The 12,975-nt window shown below is 40.8% G+C and overlaps 1 protein-coding gene across 1 annotated transcript in view; it reads left to right on the top strand.

The window, feature by feature from the left end:
• The window catches only part of MND1 (meiotic nuclear divisions 1), a gene marked incomplete at both ends in the record, with an annotated part of 38,450 nt that extends 28,440 nt beyond the window's left edge, over positions 1-10,010 (top strand). Inside the window, 2 exons of the mRNA XM_084286065.1 lie at positions 8,778-8,822; positions 9,904-10,010. Of these exons, the coding sequence (XP_084142191.1) occupies positions 8,778-8,822; positions 9,904-10,010 (152 nt within the window). The remainder of the gene's footprint in view (positions 1-8,777; positions 8,823-9,903) is intronic.
• Between the last annotated feature and the right edge of the window lie 2,965 nt (positions 10,011-12,975).

Below are 12,975 nucleotides of genomic sequence, written 5' to 3'. Positions count from 1 at the left end.
ATGGCTGCTTATGACTACATTTATGATCTTCATTGATTTAGAAATGGATTGGCAGCAATCCATTTGCCTGTGTTTTAAAACCATGAAGACAGCTTCAAATGGAAGTCGTCTATAGATCATTCATAAGAAACCAGAAAAGCTTTTGTGGAGAGATTATTTTGCTTGTCTCCCAGCGTTTGATGTTGGAGGTTAGTTTTATATGGTACCGTTTATTCAGTCTGTTTTGATAAACTTATGATGATATTAAAAGGAATTATAAATAAATACTTATATCTTTTCAAGGTTTCCATTGGTAAAATGAAGTCAGGAAAGGTATTTTTGATTTTTAAATTGTTGTCTTCAGTGCAAAGTCAAAGGTCCTTGTTTAAAGGAAAAAAAAAGTGTTGCCAATCCCACATGTTGAAAAATCTCTTGTCCCAGTCAATTAACCTGATTGGGACTGCATATTAGGAGTGTGTATTTCTCACGTAGGTACCTCATTCAGTGCTATTTAACTGCAGACATTTTGCAAGGCAGGTTGTATCAGTGTAAAATTAATTATAGTATTGGTGGTGTATTTGAGAGTATTGCTGTTTCTTTTTCTCTTCCTCATTTGAGCATTTTGTGAACTAATTTCAGTGGAAAAACTAGGAAAAAAAAAGAAAAAAATGGAAAAGAGAAACAATTTGGGAATACATAGAAGAAAACAGATTTTATCTTTGGTAGTCTAAGAGACCTTTGTGGCATGGGAGAAGTTGCTTTGTTGTTTTGCATGATGTTGTTATAAGAAAAGAAGGGAAACACAGTCGTGATGAAACTGGAATACTTTGTTATTACACTCAGGGTTTACTCACTAGTAATATAAACATCAGAATCTGAGGTTCATTCAAAGAACTTCTAATAGGGTCTGTTTCTGCTCAGTATTGTTATTAATGATCTGGATAATAGAACAGAAGATTTGCTTTTGTTACATTAGCAGATGATGTGAGACCAGGACAGCCTGTGTGGACAGAGGACAACATGAGTGTGACAAATTCCCAAAACAGAGAAACATTGGATAAAATTCAGTAGTGACCAAGTGCAAGGACATGCATGCATTCGAGGTTACTGTGTTGCACACAATCTGGAGCAATTAGCAAAGGGGGGAGGGCTTGAAAAAGATGTCAGGATTACAGTAGTTTACACATCGAGTGTAAGATACTCATATTGTGAAGCAAAATTGCCTTACAATGATACAGGAACAGAAGTGTAGCCAGCAATAAGATACATGAAATAATCTTTCTACTCATGTTGGCATTAGTGAGGCTTCAGCTGGAACACTGTGTTCAGTTTTGGATATCTTACTTTAAAATGTATGACTAACTGGAGAGAATTCAGAGTACAGCAAAAAGACTGGAGGTCTGGCAACCACAGTATAGGGGAAAAGATTAAAAAAAAAAAAAAGGGCTTGAAAGAAGATACATATTTCTGCTTCAGAAAAGGAAAGGAATAGCCCATTGCTCAGGTTCATGGAGAACTGAGCAATAAGTAATTAGCTTTAAATAGCAGGAAAAAGAAGGATGAAAAACTATTCTAATGGTAGCAATGATCAAGCACAGAACTAGATTGCCTGAGGAGGTCATAAAAGCCCTAATACTGGAAAACTTCAAAACAGGCTACCAACAGCTCTGAAATGGCATAGGTAAGGCTGGACACGTGTCAAGTCATGTGTGCAGAGAGTAGAGGCTCTCCTGAGACACCTTGCAGACATTTCTCTACAACTCTTGTGGCACAGGAGGTGTGCAGCTGTGACAAAAAGCCAAGTGCTCTGGGATGGGCCTTTGTGTGCAATGCAGTTCAGCAGCACAGCTCAACCAGTAAGTAAAGAGAGGAAAAGGAGCCCTGAATCAGACGGCGGCTGTGCTTGTTTCCCGTGTCTAAGAACAGTGCTTCTGCTCTGTTAATTGGATAAGAACAGATGCGTTTTAGTTATACACTAGGATTTCAGCATGGGCTTTCAGGTAGCGTACTTGAAAGGTAAGTGAGCTTTTTCTGTGGGTCCGTGAATACAGTAAACTTCAGCACGAGCACATCTATTTCGCACACAGGAATCTTTTGGTAGCGATTCTGACAAATTCTGTTGGACGTTTTTCAAAGAGACACTGTGTACTTACTGATGAAATTTGACAGTGTGACCTTTTCATATAGGACAGAGGGAGCTCTTGCTGATGAGGCTTGACACTTTTTTCCAACAAAGATTGCAGACCCTTTAAAAGCATATTCTCATAGATGTGGATCAGCATATTGGTAGCATTACTGTGCGCTGGTGCGTCTCACCGTATAAATGAGTGGCTTTATCTTATGCACGTGCTCAGATTTATTTTTAAGCATATATATATATATGTACATACAGCTGTTGAAACAGAAATGTTAATTTAATTCATTCGTGTGTTAAAATTCCTTGAATGCTTTTCCATCACAAGAGGCTTATTGTGTTGTGTTCTATGCTTTTAAAAATAATCGCAGATCCATAGGTGGCAATCATAATAATCGACACTTGTTTTCCCGTAGTTCTGATTTTTTTTTTTCAGAGTCTACATGTAAGAAAGAGATACTCCTCAATATTATTTAGTAATATGTCAGTATAAATAGTTCTATTGAATTTGTGATGTCGCTTAAATGAGAAGTTGTATATTTTCATTGACTTGAATTCAGTTGTTATGAATTCTGAAGCCTTGTGATTTGTTGCTTAATATCCTGGGGATAAGTGTTATGTGGCATGCTGAAGTATGGGGGAAAAGTATGGGGGAAGAATGATGTGTTATTTTGGATTCAAAGAAGCTGACAAAATTCTGATGTGCTCTCATTCTTCTAAAGAACAGCGCTTTATTCTCCTTATAGGTGGAAACTCCTCTTTGGGAAGCATGGGGGAAGGTGAAAATTGCACATAGCATTAAACAAGGATCTCTGCCTAACACTTCGTTACAAAACATCCTTCTAAAACCACTCTTGCTATGTTTTGAGTTACCCTATTGACAGCGTTGCAAGCTACTTCCTCTCAAGGATGCTTAGTTTCAGGTGTTTGAAGAAGCCACTTGATCACATCATCGTGTGATCAGGGGCTCTGGTGTTGGTTTGTGGATGGATGTGTGGGTACGAGCTGCTAGGTAGTTAGCTTTTGTACTTGGTGGATGACTGGTGTGTAATTCTTCACCCAGGGGTGGCAAGGCACTGGAACAGGTCGCCTATAGTACGGGGGGGTGTTCGAGGCCAGGCTGGATGGGGCTTTGGGCAGCCTGGTCTGGTGGGAGGTGTCCCTGCCCGTGGCAGGGGGTTGGCACTCCATCATCTTTAAGGTCACTTCCAACCCAAGCAATTCGATGTTTCTGTGAATTTCTATGTTCATATTCTACCCTGGGCTTTAGAGATGGGATCTTTATTTGCATGAGACATTTTCTTTTATGGGAAAGGTTTTTGCAATTGTGCATCACGAGGTGTTAAAAAGATGCTTCTCCAAGGGGCAGAGAAACATAAATCTGTTCCAGTGTGATAGCAAAGTAAACAACATTTCTGGAAAGTAAGGGTGGCCCGAGAGCATGAGAATGAATAACTGCAGAATGTGATAAATAATCAGTCATTGGAGAGTCACATTCATAGACTTTTCTTCCATTTGTTGCAGTTTTTCATATTTAAATTTGGTGTGAGTGGATGCAGAGTTATTACTGGAATTCAAATCCCCATAATGCAACTTATTTACCCTGACCAGTTTCATGAAAGAGGCTGGCAATCTTTGGGCTAATAATCCTCACTGGCCTGTGTGAACAGTTGCAGCTGTTCTCTGCATTTCATACACAAGAATTGCAATTCACGCTGTGAAATTGCTCCCTCAGCCACGTGCAAAATACAACCTCAGACTTCAGCAAGTATCTGCGTAACAGTCCCACAGCTTGATGGGTGGCTGTCTCCTTGAAAGGGAGAGAGCTAGCCTTGCTAGCTCTCTTCCAGGCATCTTCCAGGTGGGAAATCCACTCAATCCTCTTGTGGTGTTAGTTTTGGTAGGTGAAACCACCACCGACTTGTGCTAGTTTTATAAATATAGATAGCTTTTGTTATTCTGTAGACATCGAGGTTCCTGGCTGGTCCTGGAAATTGTGTTTACGCATAAAAGCATTGCTTTCAATAACCTTTAAAGTTATCTTAAAAATGTCAGAGTAGAAGTGAGGAAGAAGAGAAGAGGAAAAGAAGGCTACAGCTTTCTTCTTTTCCAGGTCTATAGCTGGCTGTGAGCTGGCTGAGGCTGTTGAGAGCTTTTTCACTATAGCTGTTGGAGCTAGAATATGTTACCTTTACAGTCTTATTTCTGAACACTCTTCAGTGACTGCTTCAATGGTGTTACTTTAGTGATAGATGCAGGACTTAAAAAAAGCTTTTGGGAAGAACCTGAGAGTAGGTTTGGAAATATTTATGATGTGGTTGTTATTGTAACTGTGTTTCAGCCATGGAAGTATCACAAGTCTGACAGAAGGAGTAACCAAGTCTCCTGGAGCATATTGTGTAGACGAGGCATTTAGTGGATTTCCCCTCCTGTGGAAATATTTGGGGGTTTTAGAAAACCTCAAGTGGCTCTTTCACTTTGGAACACAAGTAGGACCTTCAGTTCCCACCACCATCCCCTCCAGGGAAAAAGTGGGTGAATGTGGGGGCAGGAGCAGGGCTGAGAGGGAAGAGGAGGCTGTGGTTCTGCAGTATGCAGAGAGCGGCTTTGGGGCTTCCAGAGCTGAATCAAAACCAGCATGGCCTGACCACGCTGCTGCTGAGCCAGTACATGCTGCCAGCGCAGATTTGTTTAGAAACACTGCTGCACTAACGTTTTGTGCCACTGGACGTCACTCCTGGTCGGGTGCTGTCCTTTTGCCTCAGGAAGCTTTTTGCTGCACCTCCTGCCGCTGTTCCACGTGTCCTTTCTTCAGGGCACTCTCCTGCTCTGCTCCTTTATCCCTGTAGTCACCATCTGGCTGTCACTTGCCTGCATTAAAGAGCGTGTTTCCAGCCCTCCTCCACTTTCTCTTTAAACATTCAGGCCTTCCTTTCCCTGTCTTTTCTTTCTGTTAAGGGGATTCAGAGGCTTGTCCCTGTGGTAAGGAAACTGCTTGGAAAATGGTTCATTTCCCAGAATGTGGGCCTCCTGAGTTCCCTGAAGGTTTGCAGGGACATGTAGGGTTGAGGGAAGAAGAGAATTCCAGAAGGACTGGTTAGTCCTAACTCTTTGACCCATAGCCTTTCACTATTTAAGGCATATTTCCAGGTGTGTCTTGCTAACGTAACAGCCTAGTGTTGCAAGAATCATAGAATCATCGAATCATTTAGGCTAAAAAGCCATGCAAGCTGTGCTGCCCCTTGGTCCTGCACTGCTGTATGTGCACTGATGGCTTTCGTTTGGTTCAGGAGAGAGAATCTAAGAGAGAATCTATTTACCTGCTTAGAAAATGCTGAGAGTGCCCGAAACTGGTCAGCCCAGGACACAGGTGTGCGCCTCAGCCAAGCAAACGCCTTGTGTCCCGCAGGCAGGGAGCAGGCAAGTCGATCAATGAGTTGTCACAGGAACTGAAGTAAATACATACTTCACCCTGCTGTGTGGGAGGCCGATGGCTGTACGATCCCGTGGAGCTGGAGAACAGGCAGTCCGAAGCAGCACGGCTTTGAATTGCAGCAGCACATGAGGTAGGTGGCAGGGATGGCTGTTCTGCTCCTCCTCCAATCCCTCACCCTTCGTACACACACGTGTGCAGATGATGCAACCACTGAAGGTCCCACCAAGCAACTACAAGAGGTTTCCATAAAGCAGTCCAGGTGCAGATTCCTTCGTGCCTCTCAGTTCTTGTGATGGCGTCGGGGCCTCTGGAAGATGCTGGTGGTAATGCAGATGCAGCTGGTGTCTTCGGGTGATGCAGGTCCATGACTCCCAATATCTTGTTCCTCTTTCAGGCAGACGAGGTTCTGCAGAGGAATCATAGGCAGGAATTGCACCATGTCCCAAGGCATTTTAGTCTTGACTTCAAATAGCTAAATGCTCACCCAGCCCATAGCTATGGTGAATAATGCGGTGGTTTCTGGAGATGGATGAGGTGTGTTTTCCCCCACCCCAAATGAAAAATGGAAATGTAAAGGGAAAGTGAAGGAATTAGTGGTTGAGCAGACTGCAGCGCCATCCTGCAGCAGTGGCAGCGCCCGTCTCACTTGAGGACACGAGGCGGTGCAAGCTGTCTTGTTTGCATCAGCTTGGTCAGGCTGGACGTGAGGAGCACGTGGCAGCCTTGCAGCTTGTCAAAGTAGCTGACGTTGCTGCTGATACAATATAGCTGTTGGCTTAAGCAACTTCAGGCGTGGCAGAATAAACCCGCATCTGCCTCCATGTGATGCTCTTGCATGCCAGCCAGTGTAAATGCAACGAGAATTGCCCCAGCCTCTAGTGGATGCATTTTCTGGAGATGTCCTGTGCCTGAGGAAGTAAGTGGCTCTGGTTTCCCCAGCCCTGAGCTCGCTGTCAGTAATGTGGGGGATGCGTGTTGGCAGCTTCCAGAGGACTGGGGCAGCCTTTTCTTTGGTATTCAGCCAGATTGTTTGAATGTCACCTTCCTCGTCCTGAAGTTCTGCCTCCACTTGTCATCTTTCCACTCTCACAGCATGACACTTTGCTGTCAGTCTGTGATCAGTCCCAGGTGGTGCATGGCAAGAATGATGTGGTTAAAATCTTTCACCATTTTGTTTGTATACTTTCAATCTCCACTTTCTTTTGTTGTTTTTGTTATTTCCTGTTCTTTGAGTCATTGAAGGTGCTGCCCACTGTGGGCTTCCCCGCATAGCTTCCTGCCCATGCTACCATGATGTTATTTCTAGCCACAGCTCTGTTACAGGCAGCCACCACCATCCTAGCCACACTGTTGCCCAACCTGCATCTGTTGGTCACCTCGGCCTTTTTAGTCAGAGGTAAAAGTCACATTTGAAACACGATTGCACCTGTGTATTTTAACACGCATAAGCAGTGTTTGAAGGGTGATGGAGCACCGTGCTGCTGCTGTTCTTCAAATCCGCTGTACCAGTACAGCCACTGTGCTTTATGCGCAGGGCCGTGTGCTGAAAGCTGCAGGAGCGTAGAGCTGCTGTGCGGTGCAGAAGCGCAGGAACTGGCTGCTTAGCTGCTTCCAGCAAAGCAGAGCTTTCTGCAGAGCCCTAGTAGGCACCGTGAAGGTGGTCGCCACATCCCAGCCTTGGGTATTGTTACCTTGCAGCTCTGGATCCAGCAAGTTTGATGCCATCCTAGCTTTTGCCACTCAAACTTTGACTTGGAGTCAAATACAACCTTAGGTTGTACTCAAGCATTAAAAAAAATAAAAATAAAAATGAGTTAAGTATCATTGCTAATGCATTTAAAGTCTTGACCAGTAAAAGCCCTTATCCTGGCAAACTTGCTCTGTGTAGCATCAGGTAAAGCACAGTTCAAAATGTCCTTGGCTGCCAGTGTGATGGCAGTGCTGCCATTCATGGAACTGAAAAAGTGGAGGTGGCAACAAGAAGTCAGCAAAGAAAATAAGGAGTATATCTGCTCAGCAAGGAGTAACTTGAACTTCTGATGTATGCAAATGATCCAAAATGCCATCTTCCCACCCACTCCCTTTTCTGCCCGTCTTTCTTACTTTTTCTTTATCGTATGTCCAAGCTTTCTAACTGTGTACCATCCTCAGAAGCTGCAGTTATTAAAACTGTATTTTACTGTCATTTAAACATTTTCCACATCGCTTACTGAGGTACACCGAAGGGTAGAATAATGAGTGCTTACTTTCTTGCGTGCTAACAGATGATTTTTCAAGATAATTTAACTTTGCCTGAAGTATAATCTTTATAACAATGGATACCTGATCATATATTCACTTCTCAGTACCCCTGGAGACAAATTTCATGCTGACCATTCAAATGAATATTATCATGCAAGTACTAACAAGACTGACTGGGACTAACTGAGTTCTGTGTAGGCGTGAGAACCATGATGATTCTGATAAATTCCCACGTTACAAACCAACCTGTTTGATCTGATTCAGTACTTTTAATGGGAGCAAGGTGATCTAAGAGGATTTTTTTTCTTAATACAGTTTTGCCTCATGGAAGCTATATAAAAGCCATTTGTAGTAATGGCAATTTACTATTAGGTCTTTGAATCTGCAGTTGTGCTAAGCGAGGGAAGCCAAGGCTAATAACCAGGAGCATTATTTTGCCTTCATTTCATAGAGGGGGTTCTCAAAGCTCAGGGGACTTTCCAGAGCTATGTGATATGTTTGCAAATTCCTGTGATAGACCGTTACTCTTGTCATTTTCCTTATCTGTATAGAGTCGTACATACCTATGTGACAGATAGTTTACATGCTGAGAGGATTATAAAATATTTTCAGTCTCATTTGCCTCTAGTACCTTTAGGCCATGTATCTAGTTCCAATCTGGATACAGACAATTAAGTCCCCAGGCAAACCAAACTAAGATTTTATTTTAAAATACACTTTTAAAACTCATAATTGTTCATATAGTGTCTTTTATGCTCCCTTGCTCCTGATTTTCTTTAATTTAGCTTCATGCTTGATGGAACCTTAAAACTGTAAAACAGGAGAAGGCTTTGGAAGCAATAGAGTAACTTCCTTATATTTTGTGGTTCCCTAAAAATGGCATCAATAAAAATGTAATAATCTCCTTATCTTGAAACTATTGTATGATTTCACTCTGATTTATGTTTTTTTTTCTTTTTTTTCTTTTTTTTTTTCCTTCTATTCCAGGCCAAACAAACAAAATAGCCAAGGAGGCAGCCAACAGATGGACTGGTGTGTATGCATTTATCTTGCCTAGCTTCACACTAGAGCAATTTGAGTAAAAGACCTACTTGATGTTAAGAATTTTACATTTTATTAGGCTTGATGCAGGATAGTGCTCACTTCTAAAAAGCATACAGAAATATATTTGGATATAAATCATGGTTCAAAAAAGAATAAATTTTATCAGTTTAATTACTAGATGTATTTAATGTCACTTTAATAAATCTTTTCTTCTGGTGCTGTCTTCCATGCTATGTTAAAGCCTACAGCTCATTTTTTTGGTTGAGTTAAAATCTCTTAAGATGAGAAAACTTTAATAGAAAGAGACCAGAAATGGCAGTGTTTAGTTTGGCACTGTCATAATTCCAGGTATCCAAAAAGTTTAATTCTTCTTCTCTGAATTTTCATCTGTTTCTGAAGAGTAGAATGCTTTGTGGAACGTTATTGCTGCTACCATACGATGGATGCTAATATAAAGCAGGGATTTTTTAACCTAATTCATCAGCTTTGACGTGCAGGAGAAATGCTGCATAGTTTTATAGAAATTTACTGCGGTAACATTTGTATGGAAGTTTAACTCAATTTTCTGCTGTTGCTTAGCTTAGCTATGTTGCTTCATATTTCCATTTTGCAGAGCAAGCAATATGTACATCCGTTCTTTTTTCTTTAATTATTTGGAATATGGTTTGTAATTTTTTGTTTAGAATTCATCTACTACTGCTGGACTGCTCGCTATTATCTGTTATGCCAACTGCAGCTGACTATAGTAGTCATAGGCTTCTGGCTATTACTATTCTCTATCTTCATTTTCATTGTTTTTTTTACTGTTTGTGAAGAGACAAAGTTATGTATTTTGAAAATAACTTTGGGGGTGCAGTTATCACGGCTTTGTATTGTTGATGACAGGCTGTTGTTATCAAGATGTTTAGAGAAGTGAGGCTCCTGTTTTCTGTTCCAAATCTACTTAATAGTGATGTTCTTGACCATGTACGTTTCTCTAGAGCTGGTGCAAATGGATTTGGTGTATGCAAGACCACAAGTCACACTTCCTTAAACATTCAAAACTGTATGTTTTCCATCCTGTTTACAGATAACATCTTTGCAATAAAGTCCTGGGCCAAGCGTAAATTCGGATTTGAAGAGAGCAGAATTGATAAAAGTTTTGGAATTCCAGAAGATTTTGATTACATCGACTAGTTGCTCGGCAGTTGATTGCTGACATAATTGTACATAGTTTGTTAAATATCTCTCAGGTGGCATTTAAATGTGTGCTTGAATCCTCGCCAAAATGACTGATCACCCTTTAATTTGTAGTTTTTTGTTAAAGTTAATAAAATACTAAAAATATTTGTTGCATTTCATTTTTTTGCTCCTGTTCTCTGGACAATAAATCACTTGGTTACTCATGTGAGACAGACTACGAACGGAGAGAGGTTATTGAGGATAATTATCACAAAGTCCTGAGACTATTTTTTTTTGCTTAACTGAGAGCTCTAAGTACTAAGAGCTAGAAGACTGAGAGATTTATGTTTAAACAGGATGAAATGGAATGGAAAACACTGGGAAATGTGGAATAGAGTGAATATTTCCTCATCTAGAAAATGAAATACAAAAGAGGCAAAACCCATTAATGGCAAGCACCGAGACAGTAGCAGTGTGAATTGAAAAGATGTTTAATTTCAAGTTGTTCTTTATTGCATTGCTAGAGCTGCTTGGGAGTTTAACAACAAACTTTTGTTTGTTGTTGGAAAAGACTAGCTCATTGGAATTAAGTCTTCTCCAGTAAATGTACTGGATTAGACAACAGTCATGCTGAGAAAACTTCTCTGGTCAAGGCCTTTACTGAGTAGAAGAAGAAGGTGAGAGAATCTGTGCGTCCATTCACACCACATTGCAATGAGATTTTGGATGTTAAACTGGGATGTGAGAGACAAATTCAATTTGCTGTTCAAAACTGAGCATGGTAGGGCTATTTGGGTTTACAGGCTTTTATCAATTTTAAACTAAAAAAGCAGCCCACCAAAATAATATCAAGTTTCAGGTTGTCTCATTTTTGTTTGGTGAACTTTCACAAGTTCATAATCTGCTTCTGGTTTCTAGCTCTCATCAGTGCATGGCTACAAAAAGAAGGTTTGAGAGTACAGACTGGGCTTGTACCTCCCGAAGCTGTGGATTGTGAGACCACATTTCTGCTGTGCAACTCCGGAGGATATAAGCTACACCTGTCAGAAGGCAGGTATGCCTGCTGCAAGGGAGATGCATGTATCACTAGAAAGGGTCTGCCTTTTATGTAACCACTGATGAGAGCATTGCTGGAAAGGTGACATGTAGCGAGAGAGATGCTCAGAAGCTTGTCTCTTGTGATTTTTCCAGTTAAAGAGCTTCCGTTTCAGTGTATGTTTAGATCCAAGGATTTCAGGTGTGCCCCTGGCCATTGTCATCTTACTTCTATGAAGTTATTGGGAAGATACCGAGTGGAAAATTTTTCTCATATAGAGGTAGCATGGTAAGGTATCTGTTGCCTAAGGAAAATGTGTGTGATACCTGGCACGTAGTAAAATGTCACTGTGCTTACAACACTGTTGCAATGGAGACATTTCCTTCTCTGCATGTGGAAGGGTTTTATTACTAATGTATCAGTGTGTACACACCTGCCTTTGAGAGCATGGATCTGCCACACGCAAGGTGGTGATGACCCAAAAAGCTTACTAGTGTTAAGGAATGCAGAGCACATGAACTCTTTGATAATGCTTACCTTATAGAATCGCTCTGACATGGATGAGCTTCTGTTCACCAAGGAGTCTCAAGTAACTTATGGTCTGGAGCTGTTGGTGCACGAAGACTTCCTATGGTACCTGGAACAGCTGGCTTACATTGCAGAAAAAAGGGTTTCTTAAGGAGTTCTACTGTTTTGGCTGCTTTCCAAATTGAAGAAGGAAATGAAGATGACCAGCTATGTAAGTTTAGCTGCAATATTGTGGCTTCCTGTCTGTAGGGTGAAAGCGCTGTGGACTGCAATAAAGAATATAACAACAAATATAATGGATAAATAAATGTGATTGGCTGCAGCATCTCTAAGCAAGTCTACCTCAGCCAGCATGAACAATACTTCTAAAACATCAAATGCAGCTCTAATGCTTTGGATGCAAAACTTTAGTAGAAGCACAAAGAATTTTTAGAAATATATTTTTGTAGAGTTTTTGTTTCGTTTTGCAGGTACGGAACAGAACACAGAAGTGCAGTCATTCTCCTGTCTTCTACTTCTGATGCTGGTTAGTAAGCATGTAGGTGAGAATGTATCTCGTCCTGTAAGAATACCATTTTGGAACAACCAAGACAGAAATTTCTCAGCTAAAAAGAGGCAGTGAAGAAGAGTTACGTTATCAGAAACTGATGCTTATTCCTGTAGTGGAAATGACTTACTTTATGTTACCTTTCTCATGATTCTACGTTTTTCATGCAGGTGACTTTCAGTGGGAAAAGCAAATGAAGTTCCCTTCTGAGACAAATTGATAATTTTTATGATTTGAATATTCCAAGACACATTGCTGCATCACGTTTAGAAGCTTTTCTTCGTCAAATGATAAGGCTTCTAAACCCCATAGTATGGAACCATGTGTGATTACATTATGTGGAGATATGTTTGTTCACTTGGAGTTTTTAGAGAAGCAGAGAATTGTTTTCTGATGAGTTAAAAGTTACCAACAGTTAAAATGATAATCCTTCTGAGATGTTTTTTGCTATTAGCCTGTTATAAAAAATGTAAACAATCAATCTAATCTTGTGCCCTGGTTTGTTTCTTCGGAGTTTTCCTTGCCTAGAATCTGGGATATTTCTAAAGAGTCTAACATGAAAGTGGTGGTTTTAAAATGCTCAATTCTGCTGTCACTCTTGTGGTTATGTCACTGCTATATTATGTATATGTCTTCCTCTTTTTTTTTTCCTGCCTTGTAGGTTTTTTGCCCATGTAAGGTAGATATTTTCAACTGTTACAGCTAAGTCAGGAGGTCAGGCCCTTACTAAAATTCAGGCTTATAACTGAAACAGCTACTAATACAAAGTGTGCAGATCAAAGGCAGCTGTTTCTATCAGTCCCCAGCTCTTACAGGAGGACTATCAGGTTCAGCTTTTTCAAAGTATTATCATGATAAGTTTATTGATA

Source organism: Netta rufina (genome assembly GCF_964035555.1).
Source record: "Netta rufina genome assembly, chromosome: 4".
NCBI lineage: Eukaryota > Metazoa > Chordata > Aves > Anseriformes > Anatidae > Netta > Netta rufina.
The sequence above is the reverse complement of the archived record's forward strand: the minus strand, read 5'-3'. Positions and strand labels throughout refer to the sequence as shown.